The 16865-nt window shown below is 35.2% G+C and overlaps 1 protein-coding gene across 1 annotated transcript; it reads right to left on the bottom strand.

Moving 5' to 3' along the window:
* Positions 1-247: 247 nt before the first annotated feature.
* Positions 248-14616, bottom strand: LOC114175968 (uncharacterized). Its single transcript, XM_028060833.2, has 5 exons — positions 14350-14616; positions 14067-14260; positions 12546-12864; positions 7104-7196; positions 248-771 (listed from the first exon to the last, which is right to left on the bottom strand). Exons 1-5 carry the CDS (start codon positions 14455-14457, stop codon positions 736-738), a joined length of 750 nt encoding a protein of 249 aa, XP_027916634.1. The 5' UTR covers positions 14458-14616; the 3' UTR covers positions 248-735.
* Positions 14617-16865: the final 2249 nt, after the last annotated feature.

Below are 16865 nucleotides of genomic sequence, written 5' to 3' on the forward strand. Positions count from 1 at the left end.
AAAGCAGCTTATCATGTGACCAAAGTAATTGAAGCAATAAAAAGAAAAATAAACCTTAAGTAACTATTCCATACGATCAAAAAGCAGTTAACATTTTCATTTTGTAAATTTAAATTCTACAATTTTGGGTGTCTTTTCGAGTTCACGTTGATGATATGTTTTGCTTGACCATGTCCAGTAAGCGTTGGAGAATCGACAGGCGCTCACGTGCTGCGTAATTCAATTACAATATGAATATGAACACTAATTCAATATGAACACTAATTCATTGAAAGTATCTTTAATACCGTGTATGATGGTCTAGTTTTAAAAAAAATTGGAACAAAAAAAATATTTTGCTAGCGTTCCTTGGTAACTACAGATTTACTAACTGGCCCCTAATCAATCACTGCAAAATTTAAAACAAAAAGCAAAATAGAATCCTGGAAAAAAGATAATACATCCCCAGGACCCTTGTTCACCTATACCTATAGACGTAGCATGCAAAGCTGGAGTGCAGTGTAGCAAACTGCTTTCTTGCCCATTTGCAGATTTGTCAGCAACGTGAAACCCAGATATTTTGACACAACCAGAATGGTTTCCTTAGTTCTGGGGAAATCATGATATCATTGTCATGTGTACCAATCAGTGCACCTCTCCTTTCCACCAACTTTCACAGTCAGAAACTTGCCAACAAAATTGCATATGGTACAAGACCCACTCCCACAGTATGAACAATGTTTATGCGTATCTATTTCAAACAATTTCCCTCTTAACCAACCCATTCTCTTCCTGCAAGGACAAAGACCGATCGTAACCAAAACATATTTATATATATATACTATACATTGACAGATAACCAGATCATATTTATAAGGAATTTACGTATCAAATAAATATCTCCGATTTTGGTGGATCAAATGGCAGTAGACATCAAATTAACGAGTATAAAAAAGGAGCAAACTAAGAAGAAAATCTAAACAACTCCTTTCTTTGCAGGAAAACATAAGTGAGAAATATTAAGGACAAGGAATAATTCAATTAAAATTGTATGTGGAGAAAAAATATATGCAGTAGTACTTGAAAATAATACTAGAGATTAATGAAAAATGCAATTAATGTTATTCCCAGTTTTGGTAATGCCATCCACATAATATAAGATAAATGCACAATTTGAGGATGGGCACCAATAAAAGTCAGAAGGACGGGCTTCAGCATAAGTCAAACTGGTAAGTGAAAAATACAAAGAGATGAGAATATTCAGAAACCAGGCTAGAAACTAAGATATGGATGGAATGAGCTACAAGGAATTGCCTGTCTGTGAGGATGTTGTAATGTGCACTGACTATTTATGAACTTAGAAATAATAACCAAATATTAATTTGTTCATTATAATTGTTGTACATAATATGTAAAAGTATAGCAGGCTTATGCTTATGCAAGTCTATAATCGTCTTTCTTATAAAAATAATAGACATAAAAGAGCAAACAGAGCCATTGCTGACTAAATGACATTCAGTCTTTCAATCACAACTACACATTACAAGCTAGAGCTTTATATAGCCTTCCTATCAATAATAGACCATTCATTTGATCAAATTATGTTCAATTGTACAAACAAAAGGCTCTCCCTTAGATGGATCCTTAACTATAATCCTTTCCAGAGAGAATTAGCAGACAACAAACATTAATTGTTCACAAGACTGCTTAAATAGCTCAAAAGAAAGTTTACTAATAAACCAAAGAATTCAAAATTCTCCTATTCAATAGAACAGTAAAAAATTATAACAATGTAATCAGATAAATGGAACAAATATGCCATGATATAAACTGAAGTCTGCCTATAATTTGGGTCCATGAAAATTCCAAGAAAATGAAACCTTAGAATACCTACTCTTGTTAGTTGAATATTAAAAGTTGTTGGTAGTATATTAAATATATTATTAGAAGTTATTAGAAGTTATTAGAAGCTCTTAGAAGATCTAGAGATCTCTTGTAATTATTACTTTAAGGTTTGAGATCTCTATAAATAGAGAAGTTGATATACTATTTTAAGTGTGTTAGAAGTGGGCTTTAAGTCTAACTCAACCTTACAAAACCGACTTTTAAGGTGAGGTTTGCACCTCACTTATATATTATGAATTGGCCTTATCTCTAGTCGATATGGGACTTCCAACACATTCCCTCACGCCGAGGTATATTCATCTCGTGCGTGGGACAAGAAATTAGTGGGTGGTCCGTTAGCGGCCCGATATCAGGTGGAACGAAATGTCCAAGAAAATTCGCTAGGATAGGCTCTAACCAGGCTCTGATACCATGTTAGAAGTGGGTTTTAAAGCCTAATTCAACCCCACAAAACCGGCTTGTAAGGTGAGGTTTGCACCTCACTTATATATTATGAATTAGCCTTATCTCTAGTCGATGTGGGACTTCCAACAGGAGACTTCCAACAAAGTGAATTAACAAAACAGTAAAATCCTCTTTCTTTCAGATTATTCCTTTCAAGTTGGTATCAGAGCTCCCGATCTAGGGAGCCCTGCTTCCGCATTTCTTCTTTTTTGTCTTAGTTACGGTTCTCATTAGTGTTGTCTAAAGTGCAGCCATTTCTTTTAATTATTGGGTTGCCTGAAGTGCTCCAAGTTGTGGTTTCTTCATTGTTGATACTGCATCACCGTTGCCGTCATCGTTGTTGCATCCTCTGCTGCTGTTGCATCACTGTTGTTGTCGTTGCTACATCGTTGTTGTTGTCTCGTTGCTACTGTCGTTGTTCCATCACAGCTGTTGTCACATTGCTGCCATCAATGTTGTTGTCACGTTGCGTTGCTGTCACTTTCTGTCTTACCTTTCATTTGCATTTAGGAGAGACCTAAGGAATTCCTATTATTTATTTTTTTGGCATGGCAACTCCACTAAGCAATGCCGATCTTCCACAATTGCCGGATGACAACCGCCTTAATGGTCGAAATTATCTCCAATGGGCTCAATTTATCAGACGAACACTAAAGGGTACGAGAAGACTCAATCACATTGAAGGAGAGGCCATTTCTTCGGATAATCCCAATTTTCAGATTTGGGATAATGATGACTCACGAATCATTGCATGGTTATGGAGATCCATGACTACAGATATAAGTAAAAATTATATGTTCTAATCTAGTGCTCGCAAAATTTGGGAGGACCTTGCAACTACTTATTCTATGCGACAGGACATCTCTACGTGCTATGAGTTAGAAAGCAAGATCTTTGGCGTCAGGCAAGGAACTCTCTTTGTTTCAGAATATTATGGAAAGTTGAAGGGTTTGTGGATTGAGTTGGACCAGTATCAAAACTTGAAGCTTGAGAATAGCAAAGATGCTATTACTCTTGCTTAGTTTGTTGAACGATCTCGGATATTTAAGATCTTGGAAACTAAGAATAGTATCGGTAGACAAACAACTACCTCTTGTCTCCAGTCTTGCACTTCTTGAGTCTTCTCAAATTTAGCTTCTCCACCGTCGTCTAGGACATCCGTCCTTTTCTGTTTTAAAGTCTATGTTCCCTTCCTTGTTCACCGAAGAGTCTGTTGAGTCATTTAAATGTGATGTATGTCAAATTGCAAAGCACCTTCGTGCCACATATCCTTCTAGTGATACAAAGAGTGTTAACCCTTTTGCTTTGGTTCATTCTGATGTTTGGGGGCCTACATCAAGCTCTAGTATATCTGGTGCTAAATGGTTTGTCACTTTTATTGATGATTGTACCCGAGTTACGTGGGTTTTCCTTATGAAAGAAAAATCTGAAGTTTTTAACTTATTTGTTAGATTCTTCCGTATGATAAAAACACAATTTGGAAAGTAAATTAAATGTTTGCGTTCTGATAATGGAAGGGAATATGTAAACCATGATATGTCTAAATTCTTTTCCGAGAATGGTGTTGTTCATGAATTCACATATGTGGACACACCACAACAAAATGGCGTTGCTGAGAGAAAAAATAGACATCTTTTTGAGGTAACACGGGCACTTCTTTTCCAAATGGATGTCCCTAAATCTTATTAGGGAGAGGCTGTCCTTACTGCTGCCTATCTTATCAACCGATTGCCCTCTCGGGTTCTAGATGGTCTAAGCCTCATTGAGTCCATATCTTCCTTCTATCCATTTGTTCCTTTTCTTTCTAGTCTTCATAGTCAAGTATTTGGATGTGTTGTGTTTGTCCATATTCATAGTCAATTCCGTGGAAAGTTAGATCCTAGAGCTATTAAATGCATCTTCATTGGTTATGCATCTAATAAAATGGGATATTTGTTGTTACCATCCTCCAAGTCGAAAGTTGTTTACCTCCATGGATGTTACTTTTGATGAAACTAAATCTTTTTACATGCGTCCTCAGCTTCAAGGGGAGAGTTCTTTTGAAGCTGGTGGGTCTTTTGAATCTTTTGAGTCATCTTTTGTACCTTCCATAGAGGAACTATCTCATTCTGATAATACTCTTGGTTCTCCTAATACTTCTCCAAAAACATCTTCTATGGATGTCTCTAAAATTGCTCCGAACAATACAGAGTTAGGGTCATCTACAGACTCTAGTCGTCCAGAGAGTTTTTTCCGTATACAATACCAAAGGCGACAAAAGCAACCTAACTCTATCCAAGAACAACTTCAATCGTCTGAACCAAGGGTAAGTAGTTCTTCTATTGATACCCTTGAACCTTTGGAAAATTCTTTAAATAGTAACTGTGAAACTGACCTTGATGACTTGCCCATTGCTTTGAGAAAAGGAACTCGGTCTTGTACCAAGTATCCTATCTCCCATTTTGTGACCACTAAACACCTTTCTATGCAGCACCAAAGTTTTCTCTCTGCCATTGATGCAATTAGAGTCCCTACATCAGTTCAAGAAGCATTGAAAGATGAGAATTGGATTCAAGCCATGAATGAAGAGATGAGTGCCTTAGAAAAGAACCAAACATGGGAAATTGTTGACAGGTCACTAGATAAAAAGTCAGTGGGATGCAAATGGGTTTTTAGTCTAAAGTATAAATCGGATGGCACATTAGACCGTTACAAAGCAAGGTTAGTTGCCAAAGGATATACTCAGACTTATGGTGTTGATTATGAGGAAACATTTGCTCTGGTGGCAAAGATGAATACAGTTAGAATCATTCTCTCATTGATAGCTTATTTTGGTTGGGAATTGCAACAATTTGATGTGAAAAATGCTTTCCTAGATGGAAATTTAGAGGAAGAAATATACATGGAAATTCCTCCAGGTTTTGGATCTACTAAAGGAGGGTATAAAGTGTGTAGGTTGAAGAAAGCTTTATATGGGCTTCAGCAGTCCCCTCGTGCTTGGTTTGGTAGACTCACACAGGCTATGATCTCCATGGGGTATCGACAGAGTCAAGGTGACCATACCATGTTCACCAAACATTCCCATGAAGGTAAACTTACACTACTCTTGGTCTATGTTGATGATATGATTGTTACAGGAGATGATGAACATGACAAACAAATGTTGAAAGAAAAGCTTGCTGCCCAATTTGAAATGAAGGATCTAGGAAAATTGAAGTACTTTCTTGAGATAGATGTAGCTTACTCAAAGAAAGGCATATTTATTTCCCAACGAAAGTATGTTATTGATCTTCTCAAAGAAACGGGTATGATTAATTGCAAGACTACTGGAGTTCCTATAGAACAAAACCATAGAATTGGGAGTCATGAAGGTAGTTCTACAGTAAATAAAGGCCAATATCTAAGACTTGGGAAGCTCATCTACTTAGCTCACACCAGACCAGACATAGCCTATGCTGTGAGTGTTGTAAGTCAGTTCATGCATGATCCAAGGGAGAGACATATTTATAGGCTGTAAACAAGATCCTTCAATATTTGAAGAAAAGTCCAGGAAGGGGATTACTGATTAAGAGAAATGAAAAATTAATAATGGAAGTGTATACTGATGCGGATTATGCGGGATCTATCATAGATAGAAAATCCACTTCAGGATACTGCATGTTCTTGGGTGGAAATTTGGTGACTTGGAAGAAACAAAATGTTGTTACAAGGTCTGGTGCAGAAGCTGAATTTCGAGCTATGGCACAAGGGGTGTGTGAATTGCTATGGATGAGAATTATCCTAAATGATCTTAAAGTGCCATGTGAAGAACCTCTGATCCTTTATTGTAATAATAAGTCAGCCATTAGCATTGCTCACAACCCAGTTCAGCATGATAGGACTAAACACATAGAGATAGATTGACACTTTATTAAAGAGAAACTGGATAGTGGCCTTATCACTACTTCCTACATCCCATCTGGACTTCAGTTATCATATTTGTTCACGAAAGGTCTTCCCACTGAGCGATTTCATAATCTCACATGCAAGCTGGGAACAATAGACATCCATTCACGAGCTTGAGGGGGAGTGTTGTTAGTTGAATATTAAATGCAATATTAAAACTTGTTGGTAGTATATTAAACGTATTATTAAAAGTTATTAGAAGCTCTTAGAAGATTCTAGAGATCTCTTGTAATTATTACTTTAAGGTTTGAGATCTCTATAAATAGAGAAGTTGATGTACTGTTTTAAGTGAATTAACAAAACAGTAAAATCCTCTTTCTTTCAGATTATTCCTTTCAAATCAAACAAAACATCAATGAAAGTAAAATTACTTCATTATACATGTGCCAAGTAGAAGCCAACCATCGAACATTATCCCAAACCAACTAACGATCCTAAGAAATCTCCTTCAAAGTGCAACTTGGAGCCCACTGGATAGGAATCTCCTTAATGGATGCAGTTATAACTAATACTATAAATTATTTCCTTGTAAACATAGCAGGACTTTTATAGGCATAAAATCAGGATGACCGTTAAACTATTCCTCTAAAAGCATCAAACTAGGACCTAACCTTATAATATTTACCAAAAACTTATGTGCTAAATAAATAAAAACTCCAAAAGGACCATTGTTGAAATTATAAAAAAATCATAAATACATTCATCCATCTGCAACATTGTGTATAACACCAAAATTCATGGTAAACTGTAGTAAACAACTTAATGAGGTTATAGAAAAACTAATACAGATTAACAGTGATGTAAAAGGTTAATTGATTAAAAAGGAGCATATTAATTAAGTAGATACTTACATCCACAACCTGATAGGATCTGCCTGCAGGTGACTTCTCAGAAACTTCAGCAAATGAAGTGGACTCATTATGGGTAATGTCATGATTGAACATCTAAAACCAAATAAAATAAGACATATAAATCCTACCAAGGTTTAGACAAATAGAGAATTAATAGATAAAAGAATATGATAAAATATGAAATCAGAAGTCTTCCATATAATCAAGCCATCACTCTTAGAATTTGGATTTTAAAAACTAACTTAATCCTATAAAATCGGTTTAGAAGGTGAAAAATGCCAAAGCTTGATAAGAAGGACTACATTGACTATATCTCTGGTAAAGTTGAGATCAAGACACCCTCAGACCTGGCACATTGAAGGTGTTGGAGGGTGTAAGGAAGGCAGCTACAAGAGACCACAATTAAGACAGCCAGAGATGATTGGGCACTTTACAACATACATCCCTCATGCCTACGACTATCGCTTGGTGTATGGCAATGCAGTTGACCCAACAATAGATATAGGCATATTAGAATTTGGACTTGCAACCAAACTAAACTTCAAAATGTTTGCCCCTGTGATGAGCATTGTCAAAAGACTCGTAACTACTACATCGGTCATATCACTAGTTGATATGCAACCAAACACCTTGCACAATGAAAGTGGTGGTGGAGACTAAAATAAGGCAGCCCAAAGAAGCTGCATATATGCGGGCAAGTGGTGCCCACAATTAAGATAACTTTCCAACACTCCTGAAAAAAAAAATGAAAATTTCAAGAGACGGTCTGAAAACATAAGACTATCATAGAAGCAAAATGCATCTTTGAAACATGACAGAGACTAAAATGCCAACAATAAAGGGAGTCCCTCTTGTCACAAATCTTACAATATGGAGGGAAGAAAAATATTGTTAAAGTACGAAATTTTATCACTTGGATGCATAATATTTGTCTATTTGACCACTCGTTGAGAAAAATATAAAAACTAATTGGTTTGACAGGGTCAATGGAAATACCAATGAGGAGAATAGATTACATGTTTAAGTCCGGTGAAAAGGAGAAGAGGGATATCAATAAGAGCATTGAGGGAAGTTGTCAAGAGAGATCTTGATAGGTACCATGACCAAAAGCACAGACTAATTGTGATATGTAAATATAAAGAAGAAAATGATATAATTATTCATAGCTTCTGATAATTAAGGTAGGTTGGTGTATTCTAGAAAACTGAGTGAAAACTGAATGGTAATAACAAAAGTGCAACACAGTTTTGTTGTCTTCTCTATCTCTCCTCCTCTCTCTATATGTTCTTCTTCCTTTTTACCCTCTTCTTTCTCTATCTATCTATATCTTTATGTATCCCTACAATACAAAAAAACAGAAAAATAGAAAGAAAGCAACAATCTGGGTAGATAGATAGTGTTCATTCTCTCTCAAGCCCCAACTAATTCAAGCCACCTCCTAATGAGTGCATGAATAAGGAGGGTCTTAAACAGTTTATAATAAATAAATTCTTGTAGTGTTGAGTTTATGTTGATTGTAAATTTTAGAAATTAGAAAATGACTTTCATTTTCTTTCATGTGTAAAATAGATGAATATAACTTTTGCATTTGGACCTATCAAAAATTGGAAGACAATGAAGTAACGACCATTTTGAAGTCATCCAAACCCTAGGAAGCCAACTTAAATTTCAGCATAGCAAGGGAAGTCAAAAGAAAGAAAAGTCAAGGAGAAAGCTAGGCATGGCAAGTGTGAAGGAAGCATGGGATGTGTGACATGGGAAACATGGACCAATCTAAGTCATTGATCTAAACATGAATTGTGAATTTCAAAACTTAAATTTTCCCACCTTGTCTAGTTTAAGTTTCATTCAAACTTCAAAGCTCTAGATTATATATTCACGTTTCATGTTAGGCACACTAGAATGCATTTAGGAATGGTCTTAGACTATAAATAACCTTCTCTTCTCTTTGCAAATATTTTTTTAATATATGAGAATTAAGAGAGATTTTCTAGAGCACTTCTAGAGTTCTTTGAAAGAAGAGAATCATCTTATCTGAGTCTAATTTTAGATCTTAGGATCAAGTGGTAACTCCTTTCAACACTTATCTTAAAGCTCCTTCATGTGGCGTGGCTTCCTCCATCAACCCATAAGTTCCTATCTTGCATTATTTTCTTGTATTCATCTTCTTTACTGAATTGAAAGTGTTCTATTTTCTTCAATTTTGGTCCACCTCCTATATCTCTTATTATATTTCTCATAATTTAGGGTAGAATTATTCAATGTATTATTCTGAGAATACAATTCATATATACAAGGCTAGAATCCTATTCTAGGAAATATAATAATAGCACCTAGACAATCAAATCCCTATGATTCAAGGATACCATCATACACTGCAATTATAATCTGCTAAATAAAGAAATAATAAAACACAAATCCTGACAGAATTAATACAAATAATAAAACAGATTCTAACAATATTCATGTTCTTCTCTTCACACATGAATAATCCTATGGATTAATGTCGTGTCTAGTGGCAAGCTTCCAAGGAATTCTATTTTGTATCTCTTCTTTGTAATGTGCTTATGTTTTTATTGTGGTGTTCATATTATTGCTCTACTCTTATATGCAAGTTTTACACTTAATCCTATAGATTAAATTCATGTTTAGTAGTGAACATCTTTGAGATTCATGTTGTTTGTTCTAAAAATTTTTTAAGTATATACAAAGTCAAGTGTCAATATTAAATCAAGCTAAAAACATAACAAGACCACTCATCACCTTCCACACTCCTTTCACTCATTACAAATGCTCAATCTTAAGTAAAATGCATCTAATAGACCAACTTCTGATGCCACATAGGTAGTTAGTTACTCTATCTCTCCTTAAATCTGATCAGGTCCAGCAAATCTCATGTTCTGACCAAATAAAGTCACCTCCCCCCACCCCACCCACCTTTCACTGCTACACATACTCATCCTGCGGAAAAATGCATCTCATGCACCTCCAAAACTGCCCACACCACATGAAAGTTAGGTGCTCTGTCTCTATCTTTAAATCTGATAGGTGCAATAAACCTCATGTTCTGACTAGGTATCTCCTTTCCTTGAGCATCCTCTCATTCTAATTTTTTATTAAAAAACTAAACAAAAAAAAGAACTAAAAGCTTTTAAAATAAATCAAACTAAGTTGTTTGAGTTTTTAGACCAGTCCAATTCAACTATTTTATGACCAATGTTTTGCTCTAATGCAATGAAAATTCTGAACTGTGATGCATTGAAATGTTCTTCAATTTTCTAGTTGGGTTGACCAATCTTATTTTTATAATCCTTCAAAATATCCATGATCTAACATATTATAAAGCACATGTATCCCTCTACAAGAATTCTAAACTCGATTAACTGAAAAATTCACATATAATAAAAAATATCCCAATGATGTGTTATTAGGAACGTTTTTATTTATTCCTTTACATATCTTTTTTATTAGAGGATATTAAATATCCTCTATTTATTGCATTGATTTTTCTCAATATAAATAAAGCATCTACATTGTCTAACAAACACACGATTTTAGCTCAATGTTTCTTTCTTTCTTATACTTTAAAATGGTATCTAGAGTCTTTTTCAAAATCATATTGGCTCGGGAAAACAATGGTTTCTAGAGGATCTTCTCTCTTTTGTGAACCATTTCCAAGTTTGCATTCACTATTCTGGTGCCACCTCTGGTGAAGTTTCTTGTGATCCCCTTTTCCTCTAGAAAACACAAGGCTGGGATCATGTTGATCTATCCAACCGTCCAAGTGCCAACTCAAGCCCCCCATACACCTGCCCTCACGAGTGACATCTCTCCTGCTCCTACTACAAGTTCCGTTGGCACGTATGGTGCCCCTGATAGCCGACCAACCTTTGCCCAAGTCACCTCCTTTGTCCGCTCATATCCTTGTTGTGACCACCTCACTAAAGTTCTTTTGGTGATCCAATCTACTTTTCTCTTTCCTTAGGTCATTTTATTATTATTATTTTTTCCATGCTTTCCAAAAAAAGTCTTTCAACACCACACCAACCTTCAAAACAAATTCTCCATTTTTTCTAACCATATTGTTAGTATTAAGAAAATGGACAAATCTAACAATTCCACTTGGTCCTCCAAAACAGGTTATGGTTAAGGTGGTTGGGCTACAAATCTCACCTTATTACAACAGTTGAATTTGTTCCTATAAAACATTAGGAACACATTGTTCATCCCCAAGATACAACTAGATGATCAACATATAGTATTATTAAATCCACTATTCACGCCTCACTTAAAACTATTTTCTATCCCCATCAGATGTGTGCATCAGTTTGGAGCGAGTCTCATGCCGTTTATACCAATATCACAGAACCGATGTACAGCGCCAAAACCTCTTAACACTTTTCTCCATGATGATTTGAGGGTCCTATGTGTTCTTATCTTAGCCAACTTCATGATGCCTTAAGTGATTTTAATGAGTTCCTTCCACCATCTATAGATGTGAAGGAACTTGAGAACTATAGTACATTCTTTAAACTCTCCTTGCCAAGACCATTGGGATGCAGTCATACGAATCCTAAAATACATTAAGAAGGATCTTGGAAACGATGTCATTTATGATGCTAAGACAAACACTCAAATTATATGGTATTCTGATGCACTAAGCAGGTAAGGTCACCTGCGCTCCATTTTAGGGTGCCATGTCCTTCTTGAATAATATCATGGAAAAGTAAAAATAAAAAATTGTGGAAAGATCTAGTTCAAAAGCATAACACAAGAATATAGCATTAGTCACTTTGAGCTCAGATGGCTAAAACAACTCTTCGAAGAGCTTAAATTTGAAGAAAGTTCCCAAATACACCTTGTATGTGACAATTGGGCAGCATTACACATTGCCTCTAATCTTATCTATCATGAGGGCCAAACGTATTGAAGTGGGTTGTTATTTCATAAGAAAGAAAAAACTAGATTTGTCAAACCTAGTGAACAATTGGCTAACATATTCACCAAGTCTCTATAGGATCAAGGATAAAGGATCGATTACATTTGCAACAAGCAGAGCACATACCCACTTAAATGCTCCAGCTTGAGAAGGAGTGTTATCAAAATAAAAGAGTTGATCCTATATAATCTATAATCAACAATATCTATATTATATTTGATTATGAGGAACGTCTCTTATCTATTCCCTTATCATATCTTTATTATGTATAATTTTTTTTCTCTATATGAATAAAGCATCCATGTTGTCTAAAAAACATGGTTTCGGCTCAATGTTTCTCATTCCTAGAGTCGCTAACAAGTTAGGGTCCTGGTGGACTAGTGAATAAAAATGCTTGTCGGTAATATAAATATTGGGGCAGACAAAATTGCACAACAAAGTGTCTAATTGATACCAACTGAAAAGTAATCATGACATATGGTTTTGGGAAACGTTTAGCCTACCCCACTTGGATATTTGTTTTCTTGACCATCTTCAAATAAGGATGAGAAGTATGATGGATCATAAATAGAACCTCCAAGTATCTCATTGGAATTTGAGCATTGCCTAGCTACTGCAGGTGTCACAGGACTCAAAAAACTACCCCTCAAATCAGCATCTGCTGCTCGAGAAATTGTGTCCACATAGGAAGCACCCAACCTGTAAATTTGAATCCATAACAACGAGGAAGATAGCCTCACTGTAAAACCAACACTTTGCATAACCAGTGTAACTTTCACTGAAAATATGAAAAATGCTGTGTAATCTTGAGTAGAAATGTTCCTGCAAACACACATAATGTTCTTCATCAGATATGAATGGAAAACACAGTCATGATCACTTGTCTGACCCTTACAAACATAGAAAATTGGTTCGCCTGAATCTCTTCACTGCATATGGCAGCAACTTTATTTTGTTAAATTGGCAAAAAAATACTAAATGAAGGATGCACACTGTTAAAATTACAGTCTAGGTAACATGTGAGGGAAGAGAGAATAAAGCGACTGAACAATACTCTACTAGATTAATATGGTGTTTTAAATATTAATAATATGTTTCTATTTATACTAATAATTATGCCTTACCAGCCGAAACCCACAAATAAATCAACAAATGTGAAAAAATCCGGAGTTAACTGTGAAGATTGCTTCCTCAATTAGACGAGAAATTGATTCCACATATATATTATAAGATGTTGCAAACATAGTTTCAAGACATTTTAAGATATTCCAAAATAAAGTAACATCCATATATTATAATATTTCCCCTCAAATTAAAGTTTACTGAGCTTTAACCTTGTTACAAATAAACAAATTAAAAATGACAATAAGCTTGTTGCATACAGTGGCCTCCATGAAACATAGATGGAATATTAACTATAGGATGCAGAAGAGTTTGAAGATTTGAAATGACCATCAGCGAAGAGAATTGTTCACAATATTTGCATAATAAGGAAGAAAACATTTCATCGGAAAGTTGTTCAGTAGAAATTCCCTAGAAAGCAACTATACACTATGGGAAGTAAAATCTTTTCAAGTTCAAGAACATAATAATAAAACATAAAAAATTCAACAAACTTGGAATTATAATCGGGAATAAAATCTAGGGAACAATAAGAAACAAATGATTCTAGTAACAATGCAAGTGGTTTCACATTCAGCTTTAACAAGAAGATCACTCACATGCATATCTCATCCTTACTAAAGAGGGTTAGCATTCCCAGGTTAACATAGATGATCAACGCAAAACTCCAGTTATAAAAGAAACACAATATAAAAGAAACTGCATGCAATTTTTTTCCCAATCCATATTTGCACTTTATCTATAACTTAAGGTCACATAATAATAAAATAAAGACAATGAATGCCACGGTCAATGCCTCATCCTAAGGGGCAAGAATCATCAGCCAAGATTCAACCTTTTGGTCTCGAGAAATATTAATCGAATAAACAAATAGAGAAATAAAATATATTCACTGAACGCACCAAATTTCTCGAGCGAAAAGAATAAACCAACAAACGTCAAGCAATATGGTACAGAAGAGAAGAAAGGCGTAGGTGCGGCCAAGGCTCTGACTGCTACTCTCAATTGCGACCAAAGCAAACAACGCAACTACCAGATTTACGAGCGACACACCATTGTAAGATGCTCCCAGCGATCCAATTAACGCGCACCCAATCTTGCATTTCCAAAATAGCCAAAAAAAAAAATCAATTAATGACAACAATGCACAAGTAACTCAGGAAATAAGAGAGGCTCGGTTGGAACCTGAAGGTAAATGAGGATGACAGCAAAGGACTGGAGCCTATCGTAGTCGCGAATCCATGGCTGAAATCGATCTCGCAAATTCAAACAGGATGAACAACAACGCATCATAAAAGACTATCACCAATTTAGCTTTCAATCTAAATCAATCGGAGCAAGAGCGTGTAATGCATCATCCCCTTCCTCCTCAACCACTGCGATGGTGCTGCTGTGTCGTATTGCGTCGTTCTTCACACTCTCTCGTTTTGCATTTTCGGTTTTGTTTTGTATCCTTGCTGGCATGTAGCGAACAGTGCTTTGGGGGCAATTACAACTTATATTGTGTCCTCTTTTCTCTCCACCCCTGTAACCAACTTTCTTTTCCTTTTTCTTTTTCTTTTTTTTTTTTTTCTCTATGCTCGAAGTCCATCTTTTTTTTATTTTATTCCCCTCTGTCTTCCCTGCACAATTGTTTTTTAACTGCTCCTCTACTTTTCTTACCTTAAAAAAAGTGCTGGGAGAATTAACTCATTTATCAGGTATTTAATTGTTTATCGAAGACTCATGGTAGGTGCTTTAAAGATGTAATAATAAGGAGGATATAGCAGGTACCATCATTCTTAATAAAAAAAAAAAACAATCACTAATTATATGTACTTCAACATAAATATTTTCCTCTCAATATGATTTATTAGACGTGTAGAATGGAAATATTTAGTTATACAAAATTTAGACACGAAGGTTTTTATTATTATTTTAAAGCATAAGAGAGTAATATATAGATTTCGTCTGAGTGTATTATCTGAAAATAATAAACTAAAAATTAAAAAAAAAATTATAGATAATATTATAAAAATTTGGTCTAAAATTCATTAATTTTTAATTGGTTAAAACCTTTGTAATTAATGTAAGAAATGAATTTATAATCTAATACACAAATTATTTATAATTTTTATTCATAATAAAAATTATTTTAGATATCAATATTTTTTAATTTATAAATTAGTATATAAAGTAGTCACTTAGTGACTATTTATTTTTTGTCCTTAACGTTGGTTGTTATTTAATGATTTTCTTGTAATGTATACTCATATCTACTAAATGAAAGATTACTTGTCAACACGAGAAAAATTCGGATAATACCTGTATGGATGAGTTTATTTGGCTTCTTTACTCGACAATAGCAGTTTAACATTCAAAAGCAACAATTCCACCTCAAAGATTCATCAACGAATTCTTGTAAGAACATTTAGCGTCTATCATGGGACCTTGGTAAAACATTCCCTGGCACGTCAAACTCAAGAACCACATCCTTTACATTAGAATTGGACCCCAACACCATCAACAAAGTCAAGAACAAGACGATCATCCAACAAACTAAACAACTTCGAGTGCAACACCACAAAGACATGAAATTACTACAAGCTCAACTTCACAAAGAACTTTAGGCCTTAAATCATAAGCTTAACAAATTTGAAAAAGAGTCTTCTCATGAAGACATTCCCCAAATTCCAATCGGGTGGTAGAACCTCCTGTCACTTAGAGACACCATACCCAACATTTGAAAAGGAAAAAACCCATCTCACACAGCATGAGACAAAGAGGACTCCTCCTCACCCAAATGTCGAGAATGAACAAACAAACTCAGGGTGACACGTCGACATAAACAAGAATCACCAAAAAGACGAGAACGAGTAGTAAACTCACGCATTCAAACCTTAACTTAATGAAGGTCGAAAAAAGCCACCAGATTTCACAAGCGTAGCACGAGATCCATGAGGTCTATCTACCCACAGACTAAGCAACATACGAGAGCGCGATTCTTGCCCAACAACCTACGAACCCCAAGGACCCTACTCGTAGTGGTAGATCTTGAGAAAAATAATTGTGGGTGCGAAAACATATTGAAAATTTTTTGTTGTAGCCAAAAATATAGAATGTATTAAAATTAATAAAAAAAGAATAATAATTTTTATTCAGATATTATTTTATATATATGGAGAAAAATTAGGGAGGTCAAAGCCTCCCTCACTCCAAACCAAGCCCAACCACTACCTACTCGAATCAAGTCCTCTACATCTCGATAGTTTCCACCCCTTCCCTTCGGACATTAAGGAGGTAGACATCCCTAGAAAAATAGTGACCAATGTTAAAAAATACAATGGGACAATCAATCTAGAATCACCTATCAAGGCATACTAACTTATACCAACATATATTCTTGTGACATGAAGGTCCATTGTTGGCTCTTTGTGACTAACCTTGACGAATAAGCTTTGGAATTATACTCAGCCCTCCAACCTTAGTCCATCAACTCATTTAGCACTCTCTACATCATGTTTACAACAAAGTTTGTCGATAACAAACTTGTAGTAGCATCATTGATCTCCCTTAAACACATCAAACAAGGAGATCATGAACCTCTATGCTGATTCATGAAATCTTTTATAGTTGTGGTTAAAGAGGTGCCTGACCTATATTTCGTCATCCTGATGCATGCCCTCCTATGTGGACTTTAGCCAGATCTTTTCCTTGAGATC

Source organism: Vigna unguiculata, chromosome 3 (assembly GCF_037176805.1).
Source record: "Vigna unguiculata cultivar grain cowpea cultivar isolate G323 ecotype 2 chromosome 3, ASM3717680v1, whole genome shotgun sequence".
Lineage (NCBI taxonomy): Eukaryota > Viridiplantae > Streptophyta > Magnoliopsida > Fabales > Fabaceae > Vigna > Vigna unguiculata.